The following is a 22,500-nucleotide window of genomic DNA, read 5'->3' as shown; positions in this document are numbered from 1 at the left end:
CTGACACACACACACACACACACACACACACACACACGCACGCACACACACACACACACACACACACACACACACACACACACACACACACACACACACACACACACAAGCAGACAGTACAGACAGACTCATCCACAGACGCACACACATGCATGCATATGTACTGTACAGACACACAGACAGAAAGATACGCACACACACAGACATACACACATACTCATACAGAGTGACAGACAGACACACACACACACACACACTCTCTGAGTCTTTTAGCTTCATGTCCTTCAATCGCTGCAGGAAAACAATCAATTACTGTCAACACAACACACACACACACACACACACACACACACTGAGGACTGACTGGGAAAGGAGAGGCAGACAGATGGCAGATACACAGACAGACAGAGAGAGAGAAGGACAGATAGACAGACAGACAGACAGACAGACAGAGCGATGAGCGATCTCTCCAGCAGAGGGCAGAAGACAGTAATAAACCTAAACACAGAGTCAGAGAGTAACAGACTGTGTGTGTTTTATTCAAACACAACAGAGTGGAAAAATACCACACACACACACACACACACACACACACCTCGAATGTTTGGCTGACAATGAGCAACAGAAACATGCTGAGAGGGCGAGAGAAGAAGAAGAAGAGAAGATAAGAGTGAAAAACAAACAGAGAGCAGGTCAACAAATGCAGAACACAGCAGCAGCAGCAGCAGCAGCGTTATTATCAGCAGGTGCTGCTGCTGCTGCTGCTACACCACACAATACTGACCGAGTCTGAGAACAACACTGGTGTCCTGACCTGCTGGAGAAGGTCATCGCCATGGTGATAAGGTCAACATAAAGACATAAGCTGCGTCCCAATTTGCATACTATTCACACTAAAGAGAATTAGTGTGTCCCAAACTGTAGTGTGCTGAAAAGAACTCGTCAAGGGCTCCACTGTTTCAGGCAGAAATCTAAAGTGTAGACGCATCTCTGCTCTACTGGCAGATTAACACACTGCTGCTGCTGCTGATGACTCTACAATACTGGAGGATATTAAACATGACAGACATGTGGGTGATGTGTGGAGATGATTGACAGGCTCGTTACTAAGCAACAGATGCCTCCATTAATGAGGAAGTAGTCCCAAAACACACACACAAGCTGCGTCCCTAATGGCACACTATGCACTTCTGCACTTACACACTTATCAGCACAGTATGTGTGTGTTTTTTTAACTAAGCAGAAACTCAACCTGTTTCCCAGATGACGTTTGACGGTTGCCAGATCAGTGAAATAAATGACCAAAGTACCAAATAATACCTGTCGTGAGTATAACCGCATTCACCATCAGGAGGCGCTATAATCCCGATCATAGGAGAATTCTGCTTTCACAATCCAAAACAGATAATCCAATATCAGCGGCCGATAGCTCCACCCCTTCCACTAGGTGAGCAAAGCAGTGTGTGTAGTGTCCATCATAACACACTCCATTTTACTGGTGGATTAAAGAGTTTTCAGTGTGAACGCACACAGTGTGAACAGAGCATAAATACACAGTAAACAATGCAGAGTTCCTCACAATACATTCATGTTGTCCAAACACAAATCGATTAGGTTAACTTAACACTTATGTGGATTCAACATAAAAAATTAAGTTGTTCGGATGAAATCTCAAGAATTGTGTTGTTTCAGCTCATTTTAATTAAGTAGTTTGAGCAAGTTAAAAAATAAATCTTTTGAGTGTACGTGATTTGGAACACACCTATACTCTTCCATCACACACTCAAGTGTCTACTTTTAAGATAAGTGTGTGAAATGGGATGCAGGAATAGTCACAATAAATGAAGGAAACTGGAAATGAAGTAAAACTCAACAGTTCTGGATCCAAAAACAGCTCAAAAACATCGAAACATCTTTAGTTTGCTCACTAGAAGAAAACTTTTACTGTAAAGGAAGATCTTTATACAGAAAGCAGTCAAAATATTCAGAGTAAAAGATGTGTGTAAGTATTTATGTAATATATACACATGTGTACGGTGTATATTGATGTAGAAATACAAATACACACACATACTGTATATAAAATACTAAAATATACTAAATCAATTATGTAAATATATATATATATAGAGGGCTTTTTTGATCGCCAGTCACTGTGGCTAGTAGATTTCCAACATTACTAGCCACTCGCCACAATTGTGTTGATGGGAAAATAGATTTTACATGCATAAATTTGACTTTGACTTGCTAAAATGACCAGATTTAGATGTTATGGTTCAGGTGTTAGGTCCACATGAGTGCTCCCTCATTACACTCCTTGTGTGTGCTGTGTATGAGCTTGCTCAGTTTCATACTGCTTCACTACAATTAGTTCCACAAGACTTTTCAGGGCTCAACATTAAGGATTTACCTCATTTATCTCTGACCACACCAACAATAAATAAACTAATAACTAATTATTTCTCAGCTATAAACTTTAACTAATTGAGTAAAATAAAAACAAGCTAAATATAGCTTAAATATAATATAGCTAAATACAACTTGCAGTGCACGAGCATCATGTTTGGTCCAGTCTATTGTAGGGAAAACCGATCACACAAGTTTTGTGTCGAGGCACGGTCGCTTCACGCAAGGAAACAGGAGCGCGCGAGCTTTATGAACACTTGGCGGGTGTTAATAAAGTGCATGTGCTAATCAAACAAGTTAATTAAAATAGTTCTTACTAATATACAATCAAGCCTGCAATTTTTCACTCCCCTGACTAATTCTGACGTAAAATATTAAGCCTTTTGTACATCGTCTGATTTTTTCAGGAGAAGCCTCTGCCATTTCTGGTCCAAAAACTTGCTGGTTGAATAAAATGACGCACGCATGCACGCACACACACACACACACACACACACACACACAGTATCTGGCCTCACAACTAAAGCAAACATGCAGTGTGTGTGTGTGTATGTGTGTGTGTGTGTGTGTGTGTGCGTGTGTGTGTGTGTGTGTGATCCGTCTCAGCTGTTTGGAGTGTGTTTGGCAACAGTGTTGGTTTACTGAGCGTCTGCTGTAACAGTGTAAGAGCAGGTGTGATGGAAACCCTGCAGCTCCACTGTATCCAGTGTCCAACTCTTGACTGCAGTACACACATCTCTAGACATGGGACGATAACCGGCTTCAAGGTTTACCGCTAAAATCAAAACACTAACACTTTCTGTCATATCGCTCCTAGGGTATATGCACACTGTAATGTTATTATGGCAGCGGTCTCTCCATCAGAAAAGGATCCTCCTCATCTACATCAACAGCTCAGCTCATGATTCAGCATGTGAGAAGCACAGATCTCCTCTACATCATCATCAGTGCAGAGGCTTTACTCTTCAGGAAAAACATGGAAGTCACTGGTGACTGGTTTTAAAGTATTCTTGTAAATATCTTCATTAGCATTCAACAGAAGAAGCCTTTGAAACAGGTGAAGGATGAGTTAATTCATGTTTGGCGTGGTCTATCCCCTTTCATTGTCATTTGATATCTTCCCACAAGTTCACATGACAGTCAAATATTCATTCATTCATTCATTCATTCATTCTCCTTTGACTTGGGATGTCAAACTCAATTCCTGGAGGGCCGCAGCTCTGCACAGTTTAGTTTCAACCCTATTTAAACACACCTGATCAGACTAAGTCTTTTGCTGCGTCCCAATTCGCATACTATCCGTCCTAAATAGTATTGGAAAGTAGAATTAGTATGTCCCAAATCGCAGTATGTTGAAAAGAGTATGCCAAAGGTTCCCGGATGGTTTACTATTTCTGGTAAAAACTCAGTGTAGAAGCGTCCATACTCTAACCGCACAATACATTGCGTGTAGGACGTGAATTCAATTAGAACTACAAACTGAAAGGTGTAAACAAACTACAAACATGGTGGACGCGCGAGACCAACCATCAAGTAGAGAGGCTTCGGTAAAGGCTTCGGACGTGTTTGTACATTAACATCTGAATGCAGAATTATCCAAACACCTGAGGAGATTTCTCTGCATGAAAGACTGCTGAATGGGAGATTAACCTGCTGCTGCTGCGTCTCTAATAAGGTAGGATATTAAATATGACAGAAATGTGGATGTGTGGATGATTGACAGGACTCGTAACTAAGCAACACAACGATCTGTTAACGAGGAAGTAGTGTGTCCCAAAATCTTGCATACTCTTCTGTTACACACTCAAAAGTGTAGGGCAGGGGTCACCAATCTCGGTCCTGGAGGGCCAGTGTCCCTGCAGGGTTTAGCTCCAACTTGCCTCAACACACCTGCCTGGATGTTTCAAGTATACCCAGTAAGACCTTGATTAGCTTGTTCAGGTGTGTTTGATTAGGGTTGGAGCTAAAATCTGCAGGACACCGGCCCTCCAGGAACAAGTTTGGTGACCACTGGTGTAGGGCGTAGTATAGGTATGCGAATTGGGACGCGGCACTTCAGTCTTGTTTAAAACCTACAGGTAAGTGTGTTGAAGCAGGGCTGGGCCTGCAGCCCTTCAGGAATTGAGTTTGACATCTGTAACTTAGTCCCTTTATTCATCAGGGGTCACCACAGCGGAATGAACCGCCACAATAAAATATATAAATATAATATAATGTGTAGAAAACGTTCCTTTAACACCCTCGGAAATGCTCAATAGTGTCGTCTGCACAGACTGATATTACTCCAAAGTCCCTCTAAACTACATCAGCTCTGAACTAGGAAAGTGGACGGCTTATAATTCTGCATTTACATTTTTTTCCTCAAGTCACTGCGCAAACAGAAATGACAGACTGAAAAGGTCACCATTTACCATTCATTCCCTGCGTCTCATGAATATTCGCAGATTTACTCCAGCTACTAACCATTATCAGTGCCATTACTAACAGACTCTGTGGATGACACGGGTTTTACACACTTTCACAGTCTCAAACGTTTGTCATACATAAATCTAAATACTTACTTAGAGATTTAGTCTTGTTTCTAGTCCAAATATCTACAAACTCTAAAATCAAGAAGCATTTTCTAGACCAGCTCAAAACATTGTGTTGTTTTCAGGGAGTTTTAACTGAGTTTCTCCATAGAACAAGCAAAATGGTCTGTCAGCAGTGTAAGTAAAATAATCTTACTTCACACCGAAAACAACATTACTTTACTAACACCAAGCAGCTTATTTAGCTTGTTTTGAAGAAAAAACTCAGTAAATTTTGACACTTTATTTCAGAAAACAAAACAATATGTGTTGTACAGAAAATGCTTCTTCATTTAAAACAAAAGTCAGATATTTGGACTAGAAACAAGACTAAAACTCACTTCTCTGCCGGCATGAATCCAAATATGTTGACTATAAACAGACAATACATCCAGACCACCAGGGGGAGCTCGTCCCACATATTTTAACATGATATCTCTGAAAACAAAACCATATTTCAGATATTTTGAATCAAGACACAACACAAACAACATTTTGTTTTGTTTTTGCCGTGCATAAATCCAAACACGTTTACGCGAACTCTAAAACAGACAATACATCCAGACAACAAGGGGGAGCTCTTACCTCGTCCCACTCCGAAGTGAAGGAAGGTGATTTTTCCAGCCTTCTCTTACTGATGCTGCAGTTTGACACCGACTCACTTCGACCAACCAATCCCACGTCTTCTTCCCCCGGCGGCGACACCAGCAGGTCAGAGTCGGATTTGGAAAGGCTACGTGCTAGCTGGAGATCCCGCGGCGGAGGCTTCCTCCTGGTCACCGCAGGATCGCGCGCCGGAGAGCTGCGTTTGGGCGAATCCCTGGGCTCTTTGTGCACCGTGGCGTAGATGGCTTTGGGGTCGGTGTCCTGCAGGAGGGCTTCCATGATCAGCGCCGGTTTGGGAAGAGTCTCGGAAACCGGAATCTCACCGGAAATTTCCCGACAGTCCAGAACCGGCGAGGAGCCGTGAAGAAGACCAGTGAACTGCTCAGGAACGCCAGAGCTGATGTCTGAGAGAGAGAGAGAGAGAGAGAGAGAGTTAGAGACGGACTGTATCTAGAGTCCAGATAACATGAAACCGCCTACACTCCACTACTGTCCACTGTGTGTCTGAAACAGATCTGGGTTTGTTTTGGAGAGAGGGAAAGAAGGGAGGGAGAATCACAGAAATGCAGAGAGAAAGAGACAGAGAGAGAGAGAGAGAGAGAGAGAGAGAGAGAGAGAGAGAGAGAGAGAGAGAGAGAGGGGGAGGAATGGAAAGTAAGAAAGTGAACAAAATAGAAGAAAGAAAGAAAGAAAGAAAGAAAGAAAGAAAGAAAGAAAGAAAGAAAGAAAGACAAACAGAGAGAGAGAGAGACAGAAAGAAGAACAAGAGAAATAATGAACGAGAGATGAAGAACAAGAAAAAAAGAATGAGAAAAAGGAAAGAAAGAGAGGAGGAAAGAACGAGAGAAAGAAAAAGGAAAAAAGAAAGAATGAATAAAGAGCGAGAAAAAATAAAGAACGAGAGAAAGAAAAAACAAGAAAACAGAAAAAACAAGAATAAGAAAAGAACGAAAGAAAGAAAGAAAGGAGAAAAAAAATCAAAGAAAGACAGAAAAAAGGAGGAAAATAAGAGCAAACGAGAGAAAAGAAAAGAAAAGAAAAGAGATCACCGATTCCAGAGTCAGAGGAACAGATTTCCAAGAGCAGTGTATAAGCAGCTGACAGAGGCCTCTATAGAGAACTGATGGGGACTTGCTTATTCTGCTCTCTCTCTCTCTCTCTCACACACACACACACACACACACACACACACACACACACGTGCGCTGTTAACAAGTAGACAGCTTTATAAGGTTTGCTTCCAGAGCAGTTATGCTCCAGTAAGGCGTCTCTTCATTGTGAGTGTCAGGCTGGAAACAGGCACAGCAGGGACTCCAAGAGAATGACTCGAAACCTTGACTATCAGAAAAGCCCCACAATGCACTGTGAAAGCCAGAGAGCATCAATGCTCACTATTCTAAAGTAGAGAAGCACAAAACATGAAGCATGTGAACCAAATCAATAAACATAACGACAACCAAGAGACGTTTACCTGAAAACACACTGTTCATTTAGATTTATTTAACGTGAACAAAGACGACAACCTGGGAATACACAAACATCGTCGAATAATAAGAGTACAATACACGGAAACAGCCACACCATGAGCCTGTTCTGGTGTAAACTCTGCGAGTGTTAAAGTTTATCAATGATTATAGTAAACTTACTGTGTGTGTGAGACTCTTAAGATGCAGTAAAGTCAAAGCCAGCCTCACCCGTTTGTTTCTAAATGTTACTAATCAACAACTCCACCAGTCAAGCTTCAGTGCTTGTCAGAATGCAAAATGCTGGATATACAGATTAAACATGTATTCAGCTCATAGCAGTGATAATATCGGCTTTATTTCTGTTCTGAACATGTTAACTTCACTACACACAACTATCCATATAACTGCAATTATAAACAAACACATTCCTGTAAGCGTCACATATCTCATGTGGGTGTTTTTAGTATGTTTTTGGTATGCAAGCCTCCAGGGGCATAGCGGATATTTAAGCAGGGGGTGGGGGGCGCTGTATGAGATCATAGCTGCAGCCTTAAGCTATGTTCACATTTCCTGATAATTGGTGTTATTGTTTATTATTTGGTGTTATTTGTTTATTTTTTCTAGAGTTCCTGTGATGGCGAATCTCCCTGTAAGAGTAAAGGGTTCCAGACACATAGTGCTCTCCAGTCTAGCAAATTTGTCAAAGAAAATAGGACCAAGACTTGACTTTAGGGTGCCTTTGGATGTTCAAGACAAAATACAGATGTTAAATATGTCCCAAAATCAACTGCCGAGACCTTCGTTCATCTTCAGAACACAAATGAAGATATTTCAGATGAAATCTGAGAGCTCTCTCATCGTCTCTGATCCAGCAACAATCCTGAGAGATTCCAAGTCCAGAAAGGGAACCAAAAACCTTGTCAAAACAGTCTATGTGACTTCAGTGGTCTAACTGTAGTAATATGAAGCTGCAAGAACAATCATGCGCACCAGCTCGCTCTCTGCAGCTCTCACATGGTCACTCATTGAAGCTGAGCAGGGCTGAGCCTGGTCAGTACCTGGATGGGAGACCACATGGGAAAGCTGGGTTGCTGCTGGAAGCGGTGTTAGTGAGGCCTGCAGGGGGCGCTCAACCTGTGGTCTGTGAGGGTCCTACCACCCCAGTATATTGATGGGGACTCTATACTGCTCAGTGAGCGCCGTCTTTCAGATGAGACGGTAAACTGAGCTCCTGACTCTCTGTGGTTGTTAAAAAACCTCGGATTTCCTTAGGAAAAAAAGTAGGAGATTAACCCTGGCATCCTGGCCCAAATCATGGGCTCATATCCATCCTCATACCATAACTGTCTTCAGCATGAGCTTAGCATGATTAAAGCTCACAGTTCAGCTACTGCCACTTCGGGGTTTTGACAAAGTCCTTTCCAGGACTGAGCATCTCTGATCGATGGAGGATGAGAGAGCTCTTGGATTTCATCTAAAACATCTTAATCTGCCTTCTGAAGATGAACGAAGGTCTCAGGAGTTAGGATTGACCTGAGGCTCAGTAATTAATAACAGCACTTTCATTTTGGGTGAACCAATCCTTGAAGACATAACCAGTTGAGAATTGAGTTCATTAGGCTGAGTTTATTAATATTTGCTTTACAATATAAGAGTAAAGATCTTTCTCCTGTGAGGTGAATATCTCATCATCACAGTCACAGGAACCGAATAATCCACCCACTCTGTTACGTATTCGCTGGAGGGACATGAAGAAACAGAACCATGAGTCCCCTCATATATAAGTGACCCACCCAAAAACACACTGACAGATTGGGCCTTTAGTCTGTGTTTGCATTTGACCCAAAACCCAACCAATGACGTCAATTTAAATCAACAAGAGCCTCTGGAGGAGATGAAGTCAGCCTCCATCTAAAGCCAAGAGCTCAGTGTTAACACTACACACTGACAGCGGTTCACCACGTCAGAGTTTACTTTCACAACACGTCTGTGTGCAGCAGATACACACGTCTTCTGCTTCAACAAGTGGACTTTATGTGAAGAGAAGCAGAGTGAGAAGATCAGAACTCGGTTTCTAAGTCTACACGACACTGCCTTCAACTAAAAACTAGTTAGACAGCAGTCGTTAGGCTTTACACGGCTAAATGAACTACCTATACCAGCCTTTACTGATTGCTTTAAGGAGGTTATGAGAAGATAACACTGACAAGGCTTTCTTCAGCTCTGGATGTTTGGTGTCAGTGTGGTGTGTGCGGCCTCGACATATTGACCAATCAGCCTTCAAACATCTAGAAGAGTTGTTTAATTGGAAATGCACTCAACATGAAGTCATATGACACTACAGCCCATTAGTGTTTATGATCACAGTACACAGTCTATACACTCGTAATGCACGCATCACCAATTCAACACAATGTTCTCCTGTACTGCAGTGTGCATTGGTTTCCCAGAGTCATGTGTTCAATGACAAATGAAGCTTCACTTTTGGGTGTGTGTGTGTGTGTGTGTGTGTGTGTGTGTGTGTGTGTGTGTGTGTGTGCGTGTGTGTGTGTGTGTGTGTGTGTAGTGTAGCATATCAGTATAACAGAGGCCAGGTTGGTGAGGGCTGTGGGGTAAACATTGTGAAATGCGCTATACACATAAACTTGGATTAAATTAAATTACTGAGCTGATCTCAACAAATGCTCTAGCCTACTAATTACAGCACTCACATGCCGGTTTTAGCCTCGCTGGTAGCAGGACTGCATCATTATTTATATTGTTATTTATTGCCAGTATTACACTATTTATTGCTGGACTGCATCATTATTTACTATAGTTTATTGTCATTATTATACTATATATTGCTCACACTTACTTAATTGATTCAAAAATTAATTGAATACACCAATTTAATAAAAACCAGCATGTGAGGCCTTTATTGTGCAGGTAACATTAACACTATGGAGTGTGTGGAGATGCTTCATGTGGCACGGTCAGTGGAAAGCCTGCTCTTTTATAGCAGAAGAAGTTCTTTAATTGAATTATTATTCATGTTGTACCTTATTTAAATGGTAAAACTAAAACTAATTAATCAGATTGATTATCTTTCCTTTTTAAGTAATCTAATTACAGTTATCTAGAATATAAACTTGCTTAAATACTCATTTAAGTATAATAATATTATTATTCTTCATTTTCAGTCATTTCTTTTCTCTTCATCATGATGACAGCACATAATATTAGACTAGATATTCTTCAAGACACTAGTATTCAGCTTAAAGTCACATTTAAAGGCTTCACTAGGGTAATTAGGGTAAAGTTAGGGTAATTAGGCAAGTCATTGTATAACAGTGGTTTATTCTGGAGACAATCCAACACTAATATAGCTGAAGGGGGCTAATAATATTGACCTTAAAATGGCTTTAAAACTATTAAAAACTGCTTTTATTTTAGCTGAAATAAACCAAATAAGAACAAATATTAGAGGAAATACTGAGAGAAATTCCTCAATCTGAGAAACAGCATCTGGGGAATATTTGAGAAAGAAAAAAGATTCACTAGGCAAGCTGCCCACAGTCCTGCTTCTCTATTTCCAACACAGCTGATAAACTGAATGCCATCCAGACCGCTCTGAGCCAATAGGGTCAAAGTTCACTGTCAGCTGCTGCGGTCTTACAGCTTGATATAACAGTGTTTATTAAAGAGAGAGAGAGAGAGAGAAGCTCGTCTAAAACACACACAACATCATATTGCACTTAGGATGAAGCGGTCGTCTTCAAAACACTACAGTCAGACCTTTCTTCAAGTCTTCAATACGTCAACACATCACTCCTGCTGCGGGCCAGACATCAGAAATATGAGCGAGCGTGTGTGTGTGTGTGTGTGTGTGTGTGTGTGTGTGTGTGTGCTGATCTCCTGCAGTGTAACTGACAGATGCTTCAACTGTTTAAATATGTCAATGTTATTTTTAGTAATGTAAAACTTTCCTGTATATAATACTCTAAAATACTGCATCTTTATTTTACACTTTAAAGACTTTAGTCTTGTCTTAGTCCAAATATCTAAAGGTTCTTATTTACAGAAGCATTTTCTAGACAAGTAAAGAATACAGTGTTGTTTTCAGAGATAAAGAGTCCAAATGAAGAGAGATTTCACTAATATAAGCCAGTGTGTTCTGATGCACGCTCTGCTGTTAGTTTAAAGAGACACTAGATACCAATATCAGGGTTCAGCACACTTAATGCTGAGATTATGAACATGCAACCACACATTAAAACAAGGATATTAATGCATGCTAAATTAAATAATAGCTGGAATAAATGTCAGTTCTTACGGTTTCTTTATCAGCTTCATCTGTAGAGTAGGCACACAGGAATGGTTTTTCCCTTTTGGACTAGCTCGAGTCGTGTTACACTGAGTAAACATTGTGCTAAACTGGGCAAGGGTTTCTGAGCGAAGACTTTAGGTGGATCAGAAACAAAACTGGACAAACGAATGCAGAGAGAGATATAAATAAACCTGTGGTGTTAGCCTCCTATCAGATGTAAAGCTTTAAAAGATCTGATCAACTGGAGAAGTTTTGTAATAGTTCTGTAAAACTCTAAGGACAATGTTTACGCTACTACATTTGTGCTTTTATTTGGTTTTATTTGGTTTTTCTAGTTCTCATGTTGGAGTTTGAGTTTCACTCTGATGTTTTGTAAGTGACTCCTTTTCTTTGGGAGCAGAAGAGTTTATCTGGGAAAATCTACAGTTTAATGCAGTTTTACAAAGTGTTTTGGGGAATGTGCACATTTAGCAAACAAACAAAATGTCAACAAGTGATTCCCAAAGTCCTCCATATATTATTTATTTATTTATTTATTTATTTATTTATTTAATTAATTTATTTATTTATTTGTATGCATTTTTTTCTTTTTTATTTGTAAATTATTATTATTTTATTTATTTTTTACATAGTTTTGGGGAATACGTGAGTTTAGCAAGCAAACAAAATGTTAACAAGTGATTTCCAAATTTCTCCACATATTAATTTTATTATTATTATTATTATTAATTAATTATTTAATTAAATAGTTTTATTCTTTTCATTTCTGTTTATTTTAATTCATTTTTTATTTAATTTTATTTTATTCTCTCTCAATTGTTATCATTATGATTATTATTATTAATTCATTATTCATTTTTATTTATTCTTTTATTTTTTTTATCTTAAATCTAAAGCAGAAGAGCTTGTCAAGGAAACATAAATGTTTTAGCAAACAATCAGAATGTTAACAAGTGATTTCCAAATTTCTCCTCATATTTGTTATTATTATTATTAATAATAATAATAATAATAATAATAACAATTATTTCAGATCAGGTTTATTTTTATAGCACCATTTACAATAATTAAAATTTCAAAGCATCTTTACAAAAGGTGCACATTATTACAATACTAACAGATTAAGTTAAAGTTATATAATAATATAATATATAATATAATAATATAATATAAGTTATTATTTATTTATTTCCTTTTTATTTATTGTTTTTTATTTAATATTATTTTCATTTTATTTTATTTTATTTTTAATGTATTTAATTTAATTTAATTGTCTCTCAAATGTTGTTATTATTATTTTGTAATTTTATTTTATTCTTTCCTTTTTATTTAATATTATGTTCAATTTATTTTTAATTTAATTTAATTCTCTCTCAACTGGAATAGTTTGTCAAGTAAATGTAAATGTTTAATGCATTTTATCAAATTGTGCTGGGGGAAGCACACGTTTAGCAAACAAACTACATGTTAACTATAGTGATTCTCCAAATTTCTTGGGGATCTCAAAAAGACACATAAGTTAACAAGTGACCAGCTAGTGTTCAGGTTAACGCTGAAGTCTAGAAAACAATAACCCTACATTTTTATCAGTGATCCTTTAATTCATTGAGTTTATAAGGTAAACAACATTTTAACTGGTTGCTTTTTTTCATTGGAAAAGATTAGTGTTTGTTAAATTTATTGGAGAGTAATAAAATGTAAAACAACAGTGTAGCTGAAGTAAGCACTGACCTTCATGAGGAACATATATGTGTTAAAAAAGACTTGAATTTCTGAAGAAACCTAACATTTACTTGCTGAAATGTGGAGACTGTTTACCGATGAGACCAAACAAGCCAACACTAGATTTCAGTGAGTGACTGCTAAATACACATAATATATTAGCGATCTAACTCAACATTTATAGAAACATCTGCTTACTTATGGGGGAAATCTGAGGGAGCAAATCAATTAAGATAAAAGTATATGAGAAGTATATTAAATGAAGTATAGTGAACACCCCGCTTTCTCTGAGTAATGGAAGAGTTTTGTGAGACAAAGCCAAAGTTTTCACATACAAACGCCATCAATTTCAGAAACGGAGAGTGAAGCTTCTGTAGAAATGAAATGAAATGAATGCAGAACATTATACTTTCTCAAAACACACATCCCCAAATACAGTATAAACCTGCGCTCACACTAGAGCTTGTGCATGAGAATGTTCATTTGGATGATGTTATTAATTAATCATTGTTATTTATCTAAGGCTTTGGTCCTACATAGAATCAATCTTGGTCCTTCACTTACACACTCTCTCTCTCTTTCTCTTACCGGAGCTGAACGCAGGTGCAGGCGGCTGCAGTGTGTGTGTGTCGGACACTGGAGGTCGCAGGTCGATGTGTGCGGCGGTCTTTCGCTGCAAAAACAACACCAATATATAAATAACAGCAATATATTCATACACCCAGGAATGTCCTGCTTTCTCTGATGCTCAAACACACACAAATAGCAATAGCAGACACACACACACACACACACACACAACAGATGCTGCACACTGACTGATGACGCGTCCAGAGCACACTAGATAGTGTTCAGACAGTGTGACAGATGTGAGACTGTGCTATAAAAGTGTTCAACATCAGCATTTCTAAATGTTCTGTGAGATTAAAACAGTTTTCTAGATGCCAGTATCAGTCTGTTAGTCTTATCTATAATCTAAAGTCTCCAAAACACTGACACAACTCACATTTAAGAGATGTAAACCTGATATAAACCTCTACAGTTAGTCTCTTCCGCCTAAATGGATCAATGATTTCTTCATACTTCAGTTTTCATCAAATCTTCTGACCAATCAAATGCTCTGTAGTGTCTGACATGCCCCGCCCCCTTCTTCTCATTGGCTGTTCATTTAATACACTTGAGCTCAACCACTCAAAACACTATTGTCTGTTTTTTTAAGGAGGAGCTACTATATGCCCCGCCCACTCATGTTTCAGTTGAGATTACGCCAAACACCCAATAAAAATGCCCATTTCAGAGCACGTCTCGGGAGCTTCAAACATTATGTGTAGCTTCTCAGTTCAGTGTGTGTTTATATCAGTCAGGACGCTCGTTTCCTTCTAATACAGTGAGGTTTTAAATCACAGCTGGAAATGAATCTGCTCACCTGAGGTAGGACACTGTTGGAAGACTTTGCAGAGACCTCCACATCTGCAGACAGAGACTCCCAGTTAATCAACAGACAGATAAAACTACACTAATAAACACACTGCACTATTTACTATAGGAGAGATTAAAATATAAGTCTAAGTGTGCTTCAGAGAATTAAAAAGACGTGCACTGCAAAAAAATGCTTGATTTTTCTTGAAGTTTAGTCTTGTTTCTAGTCCAAATATCTACAAACTCCTAAATCAAGAAGCATTTTCTAGACAAGTAATAAATATAGTGTTGTTTTCAGAAATAAAGAGTCATTTTGATAACCTTTAGCATGCCATTGTGAGCGCAGTGGCTGCTATTTAAACGTTTCAGGTTTCAGTTTGTTTGTCGCTGGAATCCTGTGGTGTCGCGTGTTGTTCAGACACAGTGTAAGACAGAAATAAAGTGTGTGCATACCAGTTTTGTTGTGTGTGTTGTTGGGAGTTTTGGTCTGTGCAGTGACCAGCAGCTCGTATGTGTGATCCTCCTCTTCCAGAGGCTCGATTCGCTCATCCACACTGCTGTTAGTGTAAATCGCCTACACGAGAGAGAGAGAGAGCGAGAGATTGAAGATCCTGACCAATTAAAATACAATATTTTACATGTCAGTATCAGTCTGTTAGTGTTAAGGATATCTATAATCCAAAACACTGACAAAATTCACATCTAGAAGATATAAACCTGATATAAACCTCTACAGTTTGTCTCTTCTGCCTAAATGGATCAATGATTTCTTCATACTTCAGTTTCTCATCAAATCTTCTGACCAATCAAATGCTCTCTAGTGTCTGACATGCCCCGCCCCCTTCTTCTCATTGGCTGTTCATTTAATGCACTTAAGCTCGAGCACTCACTGGCAGAGCTGTGAGAAAAACAAATTGCTATTGGATGTTTTTAAAGGGGAGGAGCTACAATATGCCCCGCCCTCTCTTCATATTGAGATTTTGTCAAACATTCAATAATAAATGTGCATTTTAAAGCACTTCAGAAATGCTAATTCTGTCATTATTTACTCTCCCTTTACTTGTTTCAAACATATTATGAGTTTCTTTCTACTGGTTAAGACAAAAGAAGATATTCTGATGGATTCTGAAAACCAGTAACTTCCATAGTATTTATTTTTCCTACTATAGAAGTCAATGGTTACCCATTCTTCAAAATGTCTACTTCAGTGTTCAACTTAATAAAGAAACTCTGAAAGGTTTGCCACTTGAAGGAGAGTAAACAGTGAGTAAAGAGTCATTTTTGGCCTTTAAAAATGATAATAAATCACGTATTTCACTGTCCACAGCTCTACATATGAAACACAAATCAAGACACAACTCATAACTAACAGTATAGAGTCTGGGTCACCCGGCGCAATAAGGTGCAAGGTGTGTTTGGTGTGATTTGTTGATATTTTCAGACCAACAATTAAAGGTTTTTCTCCATCAATATAAACAGCACTGCCTCCAGACCTTCTTCACCTCGGGGGGCTTCTTCAGTTCAGTCATGACCATCTGCATCTGTATAATGTGATTATTATCAGCAGTATTATTGATTATCTGCAGATTTATATCTGTTTTAATAAACACACGTGTAGATTTGTCCAGCTGTGGGGTTTTGGAGACGTCTGCATCACCATATGGGTCATCAGAACAGGACGTGTGTGTGGATATAACTCAGTGTTTTGACCACACTTCATTATTATTGATCATTTATTCCTCTGCTGGAGATTAAAACTGAATTTAGAAATAGTTTAGATCAAATCTGTGTGTTTAATAAAGGAGATTAAATATGTGGGCTGATGGATGTGTTCAGTGGAGGGAGTTTCCACCGACTCCTCACTCCAGCAAAGTAAAGGAGTAAAGTAAAGAAGTAAACTAAAGAGTAAAAGTAAAGAGAAAGTAAAGAGGCTGAATGGAGGAGGCTCGTTTTCTATATATTTCTATATTTATAACCATAAATTGACTAGCCTAGATTTCCCTGCATGACACTTCACTTGTTGTGCTTTTTGTCGATGCTAATATGGTCCTTTATAGTGTTTTCCCCATCAGAGACGTACATTAGAGTTTTAAGCTACATCTAATGGTGGTAAATAATGCTTATTGCAGTACTTTATTAGTATGCATGTTCCAGTGATGGGGTTTAATAGTTGTGTGAATGACACTGAGCACCGAATTATTATGTTTCTCAGCTTGTGGGAGAGGTGATTATCAGTGGTTTGCTATATGACTTACTCATCCACACACACTTACGGTTATGTTTTAGTCTGTGTTACAAAGCTATGATGTGTAGATATTAGTGCTGCAAAAACACTGCTGTGTTCACAGGATAAATTAGTTAATGAGATATGGTCGCTTACAGTGCATGTTTAAAATGTTCTGAACAATATTTTTGCTCACACTTTATTTTGATGGTGTGTTTGTTGAGTTTAAGTTACTCTGCATCTACATACCAACTGATTCTCATTATAAGTAGACTGTTGGGGTTAGTGTAAGTTATATCAGTCAGTGAAATGTCTGTTGAAGGAGCAGAATCAGCAGATATTCAGCAGACAGTCTACTAACACTCAAATAGACCATCAGAATAAAGTCTTACCACAGTTTTACCAGTAAACTACAGGCAAATCTGAGGTTATTTCTTATTAGAGTATAGAGATCTCTGTGCTGCATCGTGAGCGTTTGCTAAAACAGAAAGTGAAGTGTTGACGGTGCTGCAGTGTGTTAGTTTTGTTCTGTCAGACGGACGGGTGTGTGTGTGTGTGTGTTTGCGGTGTGTGTTGCAGAGCATTAATATTGATGAGGACGCTGTTTGATTTGTGCAGACGTGCGGAAAACAGCAGTCAGTGAGAGGAAAGACAGATTCACCACCGCAATACGCATTCCTCTGCTCTCCACGCTGTCTGTGCAACAAGGTTACTTCAGTCAAACAAAACTGAAACTTATAGCCCAAATACCATTTTCTTTTCGGCTTAGTCTCCTCATTAATCTGGGGTCGCCACAGCGGAATGAACCACCAACTTATCCAGCATATGTTTTACACAGCGGACGCCCTTCCAGCTGCAACCCAGTAGTGGGAAACACCTATACACACTCATACACTATGGTCAGTTTAGTTGATCAGTTCCCCTATAGTGCATGTGTATGGACTGTGGGGGAAACCGGAGCACCCGGAGGAAACCCACACCAACACGGGGAGAACATGTAAACTCCACACAGAAACACACACTGACCCAGCCGGGACTCAAACCAGAGACCTTCTTGCTGTGATGTGATTGTGCTACCCACTGTGATGCTCAAAACTCTTCTTAAGTGAAACTGTAAAAATTTGAAACTGAATCTAACAAGAGTCACTAATAGAAGTGAAATAATAATTAACAGGAATGATTTTCAGAGTTAATAAGCGCTCGCTCTGTGATGTAAACTGACCCCTCGCTGTTTACAGAAGCACTAGTAGATGGTGCCAAACGCTTCAGTCTTTTCTACATGAATATAAAACATGTTCTATATTTTCTTAATTGATCAAAAACACAAACTAAAGTAAAACTATTGATGCAAAAACATTTCGCTAAAAGGAATTATTAATATTTGTTAAAGCACAATAAATGAAAAACTAAACTAACACGAAAAAACTAACTGAAATGAAATAATAATGAGCCAAAATAAAGATTTCAGAGTTAATCAGCACAGTTTCTGTGGGGTAAAATATGAGCTGCGGCTATTTAGAGAAACACCAGTAGATGGCGCCAAACGCATCATAACAGATCAGGATTATATAGACAAACATCTTTAATATAGAAACATAAAGAGTGTTCAATAATTTCCTATTTTGCCAAAAATGTTTATCTAGTAAACAAACAAAACAAAGACAAAACTAGTGGCTCATAAATGATTTTGCTAGCTGGAAGTGTTTTTAAATCTCAATAAAAGAAAAGCTAAAACTAAACTAATCTAAACTAAACTAAACTAATCTAATAAGTGAAATTAAATTAAAAATTAACAAAAATAAACACCTGTTTTCAGAATAATAAGCACTCGTTCTGTGGTAGATTATCTAAGGTGCGGCTGTTTAGAAAACACCAGTAGATGGCGTCAAATGCTTTATATAAATACACATATTCTTAATTTGTCAAAACTATTGGTCTAAAAACATATTCATTAACTGAACTAAAACTAAAATCTAAAACTAAACGAAACAAACGAGTCACTGAAAAACTGAAAATAGAATTATTAAATTCAGAATTAATAACCACTCACTCACTCACGCACGCACACACACACACACACACACACACACACACACACACACATTATTGATCATTAATGATGATTCTTATTATTATTAATAATCACTACTATTATTATTATTATTGTTATCATCATTATATATTATTATGATTATTATTATTATTATTATTATTATTATTATTATCATAATTATATATTATTATTATATATTATTATTATTATTATTGTCGTTATCATCATTATATATTATTATTATATATTATTATTATATATTATTATTATTATTATTATTATTATATATTTATTATTATATATTATTATTATTATTATTATTAATATTAATTATTATTATTATTATATATTATTATAATTATGCTATTATTGTGCTCAAGACTCCTCAAAGTGTTGGCTAAAAGACATGCAAATATCACTTACATTCATTAAATAGCAAAAACTACCCTGGTATATTACCCATGACACCTCCTCCATAACACTGCACTGTATTTTGCTGATCAGAATGACACTCATGAACGCATGAATCAAACTTTTCACAGAAAATACAATCATGTTTAATCAAATGAGACGGTGAAGGAAGCAGATTAGACACCGCAGCGTGATCCACAGATGAGGAAACACTGAACTCTTCTTCTCGAGGTATTCATGAATAATTCCAGACGTAAGTTGATTTAGGTGAAATGTGAAGTAAACAGTGTGTGTGTGTGTGTGTGTGTGTGTGTGTGTGTGTGTGTGTGTGTGTGTGTGTGTGTGTGTAAACAGGTTTACCTCTGAGCTGAGATCCTCTTCTAGAGCCGGTTGACTCTGAGCTGGAGGACGCTCTTTCTGGAACACAAACACAGCTCATTCACTCAACAGTTCAGCAGAAACTCAAGTCTCTCCTTCCCTCAAGTCAATGTTTTGATGACGCTGTAATATCGCCATCTAGTGGAGGAAACTGAACTGCAACACACACTTTACAGGCCACTGAAAAGGGCTGAGTTTCATTAGCCTGCAAAGTCACTATTAAATGTATTTAAAATGAACGTATTAATATACATTTATTACATAAATAATACAAATTTATTAAGGTTATTTTAATATTAATTAGATCATATTAATTTATTTAAATTGTTATTAATTAAATAAAATGTTGAATTTAATAGGAATTTATTAAACTACATTAAATTATAATAACACATTCACTCATTCATTTTCTTTTCGACTTAGTCCCTCAGGGGTCGCCACAGCGGAATGAACCACCAACTTATCCAGCATATGTTTTAAGCAGCAGATGCCCTGCTGCTGGAACCCATCACTGGGAAACACCCATACACCCTCACATTCACACTCATACACTACGGCCAGTTTAGTTGATCAGTTCCCCTATAGCGCATGTGTTTGGACTGTGAGGGAAACCGGAGCACCCGGAGGAAACCCACACCAACAGCCGGGACTCGAACCAGAGACCTTCTTGCTGTGAGGTGATAGCGATACCCACTACGCCATCGCGTTGCCATAATAATAAATAATATTATATTATATTGTATTGTATTGTATTGTATAATATTATATTGTATTGTATTGTATTGTATTGTATTATATTATATTATATTATATTATATTATATTATATTGTATTGTATTGTATTATATTATATTATAATATATTATATTATATTTGATTAATATTATTAATTTTAATATCAATCATATAATAGCATGCATTCATTGAAATGAGTAATTAATAATTATTTGAATAAATTAAGAGTTACTTTATTACTGATGGGTTACTTTTCTTTTTTAGGTAATGTTTCATCATGATGATGATTCGAAGTCGCCCTCTAGTGGAGGAAACAATAAACCCTATGAAGACCATTGAAAAGTGTTGAGTTTAATTAACTATAAAATAAAATAATAAATAATATAATAATAAATAAAATAACAATAAATAATTTAATAATGATATTTTTAATATTCATTTTTAATATTAAGTACACGATAATTGTAATTTATTTCTATTATTAACTGAAATAAATTTAATAATTTTTTGGCTTCATTTTAGCTCATTTCATTAGTTAATTACACTTGCTTAAATAAACCTAACAGCCCTGTATAAATCAATTCAGAGAAGCAGAGGAAGTGCAGTTTCTGAATAATCCTATTTTCCTATTTTAAAAGATTATATTTATCAAGATGATGGCACATGACTGAGAAACAAGGGAAAAAGCAGAGTAACTGTGTGCATATGTGTGTGTCTTTGGGATGAATAAAGTATCTATCAACTGAGTCTTCAACTCAAGTATATTCGATATTTCTAACAATTAAATACAGAATTAAATAAGCATTGTGTCAATGAGAATTTGTTTTTTTAATATATACACAAGTTAAACACTCATAATGTAAAGAATGCAGAGTTGTCTTTCTCTGTGTTGAGATTTCTATGTATTTTTATCATTATTAGTAAACATATTTACTTATTGAGCAAGTTTTCAGACAAAGTCATTAGAAAAGTAACTTCAATATAATTTTCAATGATGTAATTAGTAATGAATTACTTTTTAATGCAGATAATTCAATAATGAAGTAACTCACCTCTATCATTCAGTGGGATTATTGATAGGTTTTATAAAAAGACAAGAACAATCTGCTAACACACAAGGGTTAATAAATAATGAAACATCTGTAATGTATTAATGAATGAACAACTGTTGTAGCAGGTAATATAATGCATTACCTGTGTCTGTAATGTTGCCAAGAAATGCATAACGAATGTGTATTATTAATTATGTATTCATTAATGATCAATCACTCTTCAGATAATATTATAGATTAACAAGTGCAGCTTTATTACAGTTACGTACAACTAGAATATATAAAACACACACGTATTAAAAACTAATCATAATCAATAATAATTATAAATGTTCCCTCTTCCCAAGAGGAAAAACAAGGAAGAGTCAAGAATGCGTGATTATCTGCTGTCATGGCTTTACAGTCAATACATGTGATTATAATGGAAGTCAATGGGGAAAAACAGCCCCAACATCACCAAAGGAGAGTCAGTCTGAAGATAAAGGTATTGTTGAGTTTTAGAAAACTTACTAAGCATTTTCACAAAATATGAGTCAAAATCAGATTCATCAGCTAAAATCATCACATCTGCTGAAACACAGAGAGAGATGAGGCCGAATTAGCACTGAAAATCAACCCAGAGTGGATGAAAACGACCCAACAGCACACAAGAGAGCTGAACAGATTCTTCAGGGGGGTGTAATCTTCCCATTTGTATTAAAGTAAAGAGTGCTGCACCTTGCCGGCGTCGCTGTCGGGCCGTCCGGAGTCTCTGTCGGAGGATTTCCCGCTGGTCAGGCTGTCCAGAGAGTGGCAGGAGGACAGAGCCTCAAACAGAGCTTCATATGGAGACTCCTCCACTGGAGACTGAGCTGCAGCAGACACCAGCTCACTCATCTGCTGCTGCTGCTGCTGCTGCTTCACTTCTCCTGCACAGACAGTACTGTATATAGAATCTGTAACACCCTTTAACTTGGTTTCTCCTTAAATAAGCAGAATAATCTGCCAATGGGGGAAGCAGAGTAAGCTTGTTTTTTCTCTTTTACTTCCCCCATTGGCAGATTATTTGACTTGCTTTAAGGAGAAACTCTCTTCATTTTGACATTGGACATTCATGTTTTTATTTGAACTGTTCCTCATTTATTCATGCTCTTGCACTGGATTATGGCA

The 22,500-nt window shown here is 37.4% G+C and overlaps 1 protein-coding gene across 6 annotated transcripts in view; it reads right to left on the bottom strand.

The window, feature by feature from the left end:
* Positions 1–22,500, bottom strand: part of LOC130217711 (ankyrin repeat and SAM domain-containing protein 1A) — a 128,281-nt gene that overhangs the window by 50,073 nt on the left and 55,708 nt on the right. For 5 of the 6 annotated variants that reach the window (XM_056449889.1, XM_056449888.1, XM_056449890.1 and 2 more), the window contains 6 exons: positions 22,069–22,259; positions 19,547–19,603; positions 14,952–15,072; positions 14,506–14,549; positions 13,668–13,752; positions 5,562–5,986 (listed from right to left, as the gene is read on the bottom strand). In XM_056449889.1, coding sequence (XP_056305864.1) covers positions 5,562–5,986; positions 13,668–13,752; positions 14,506–14,549; positions 14,952–15,072; positions 19,547–19,603; positions 22,069–22,259 — 923 coding nt within the window. Of the gene's footprint in view, positions 1–5,561; positions 5,987–11,363; positions 11,447–13,667; positions 13,753–14,505; positions 14,550–14,951; positions 15,073–19,546; positions 19,604–22,068; positions 22,260–22,500 lie in introns of those variants that run through there. The other variant, XM_056449892.1, reaches the window with a different exon arrangement.

The sequence above is a fragment of the Danio aesculapii genome, chromosome 23, assembly GCF_903798145.1.
Source record: "Danio aesculapii chromosome 23, fDanAes4.1, whole genome shotgun sequence".
Taxonomy (NCBI): Eukaryota; Metazoa; Chordata; class Actinopteri; order Cypriniformes; family Danionidae; genus Danio; species Danio aesculapii.
Note: the sequence above shows the minus strand (reverse complement) of the source record. Positions and strands in the feature narration are given on the sequence as shown.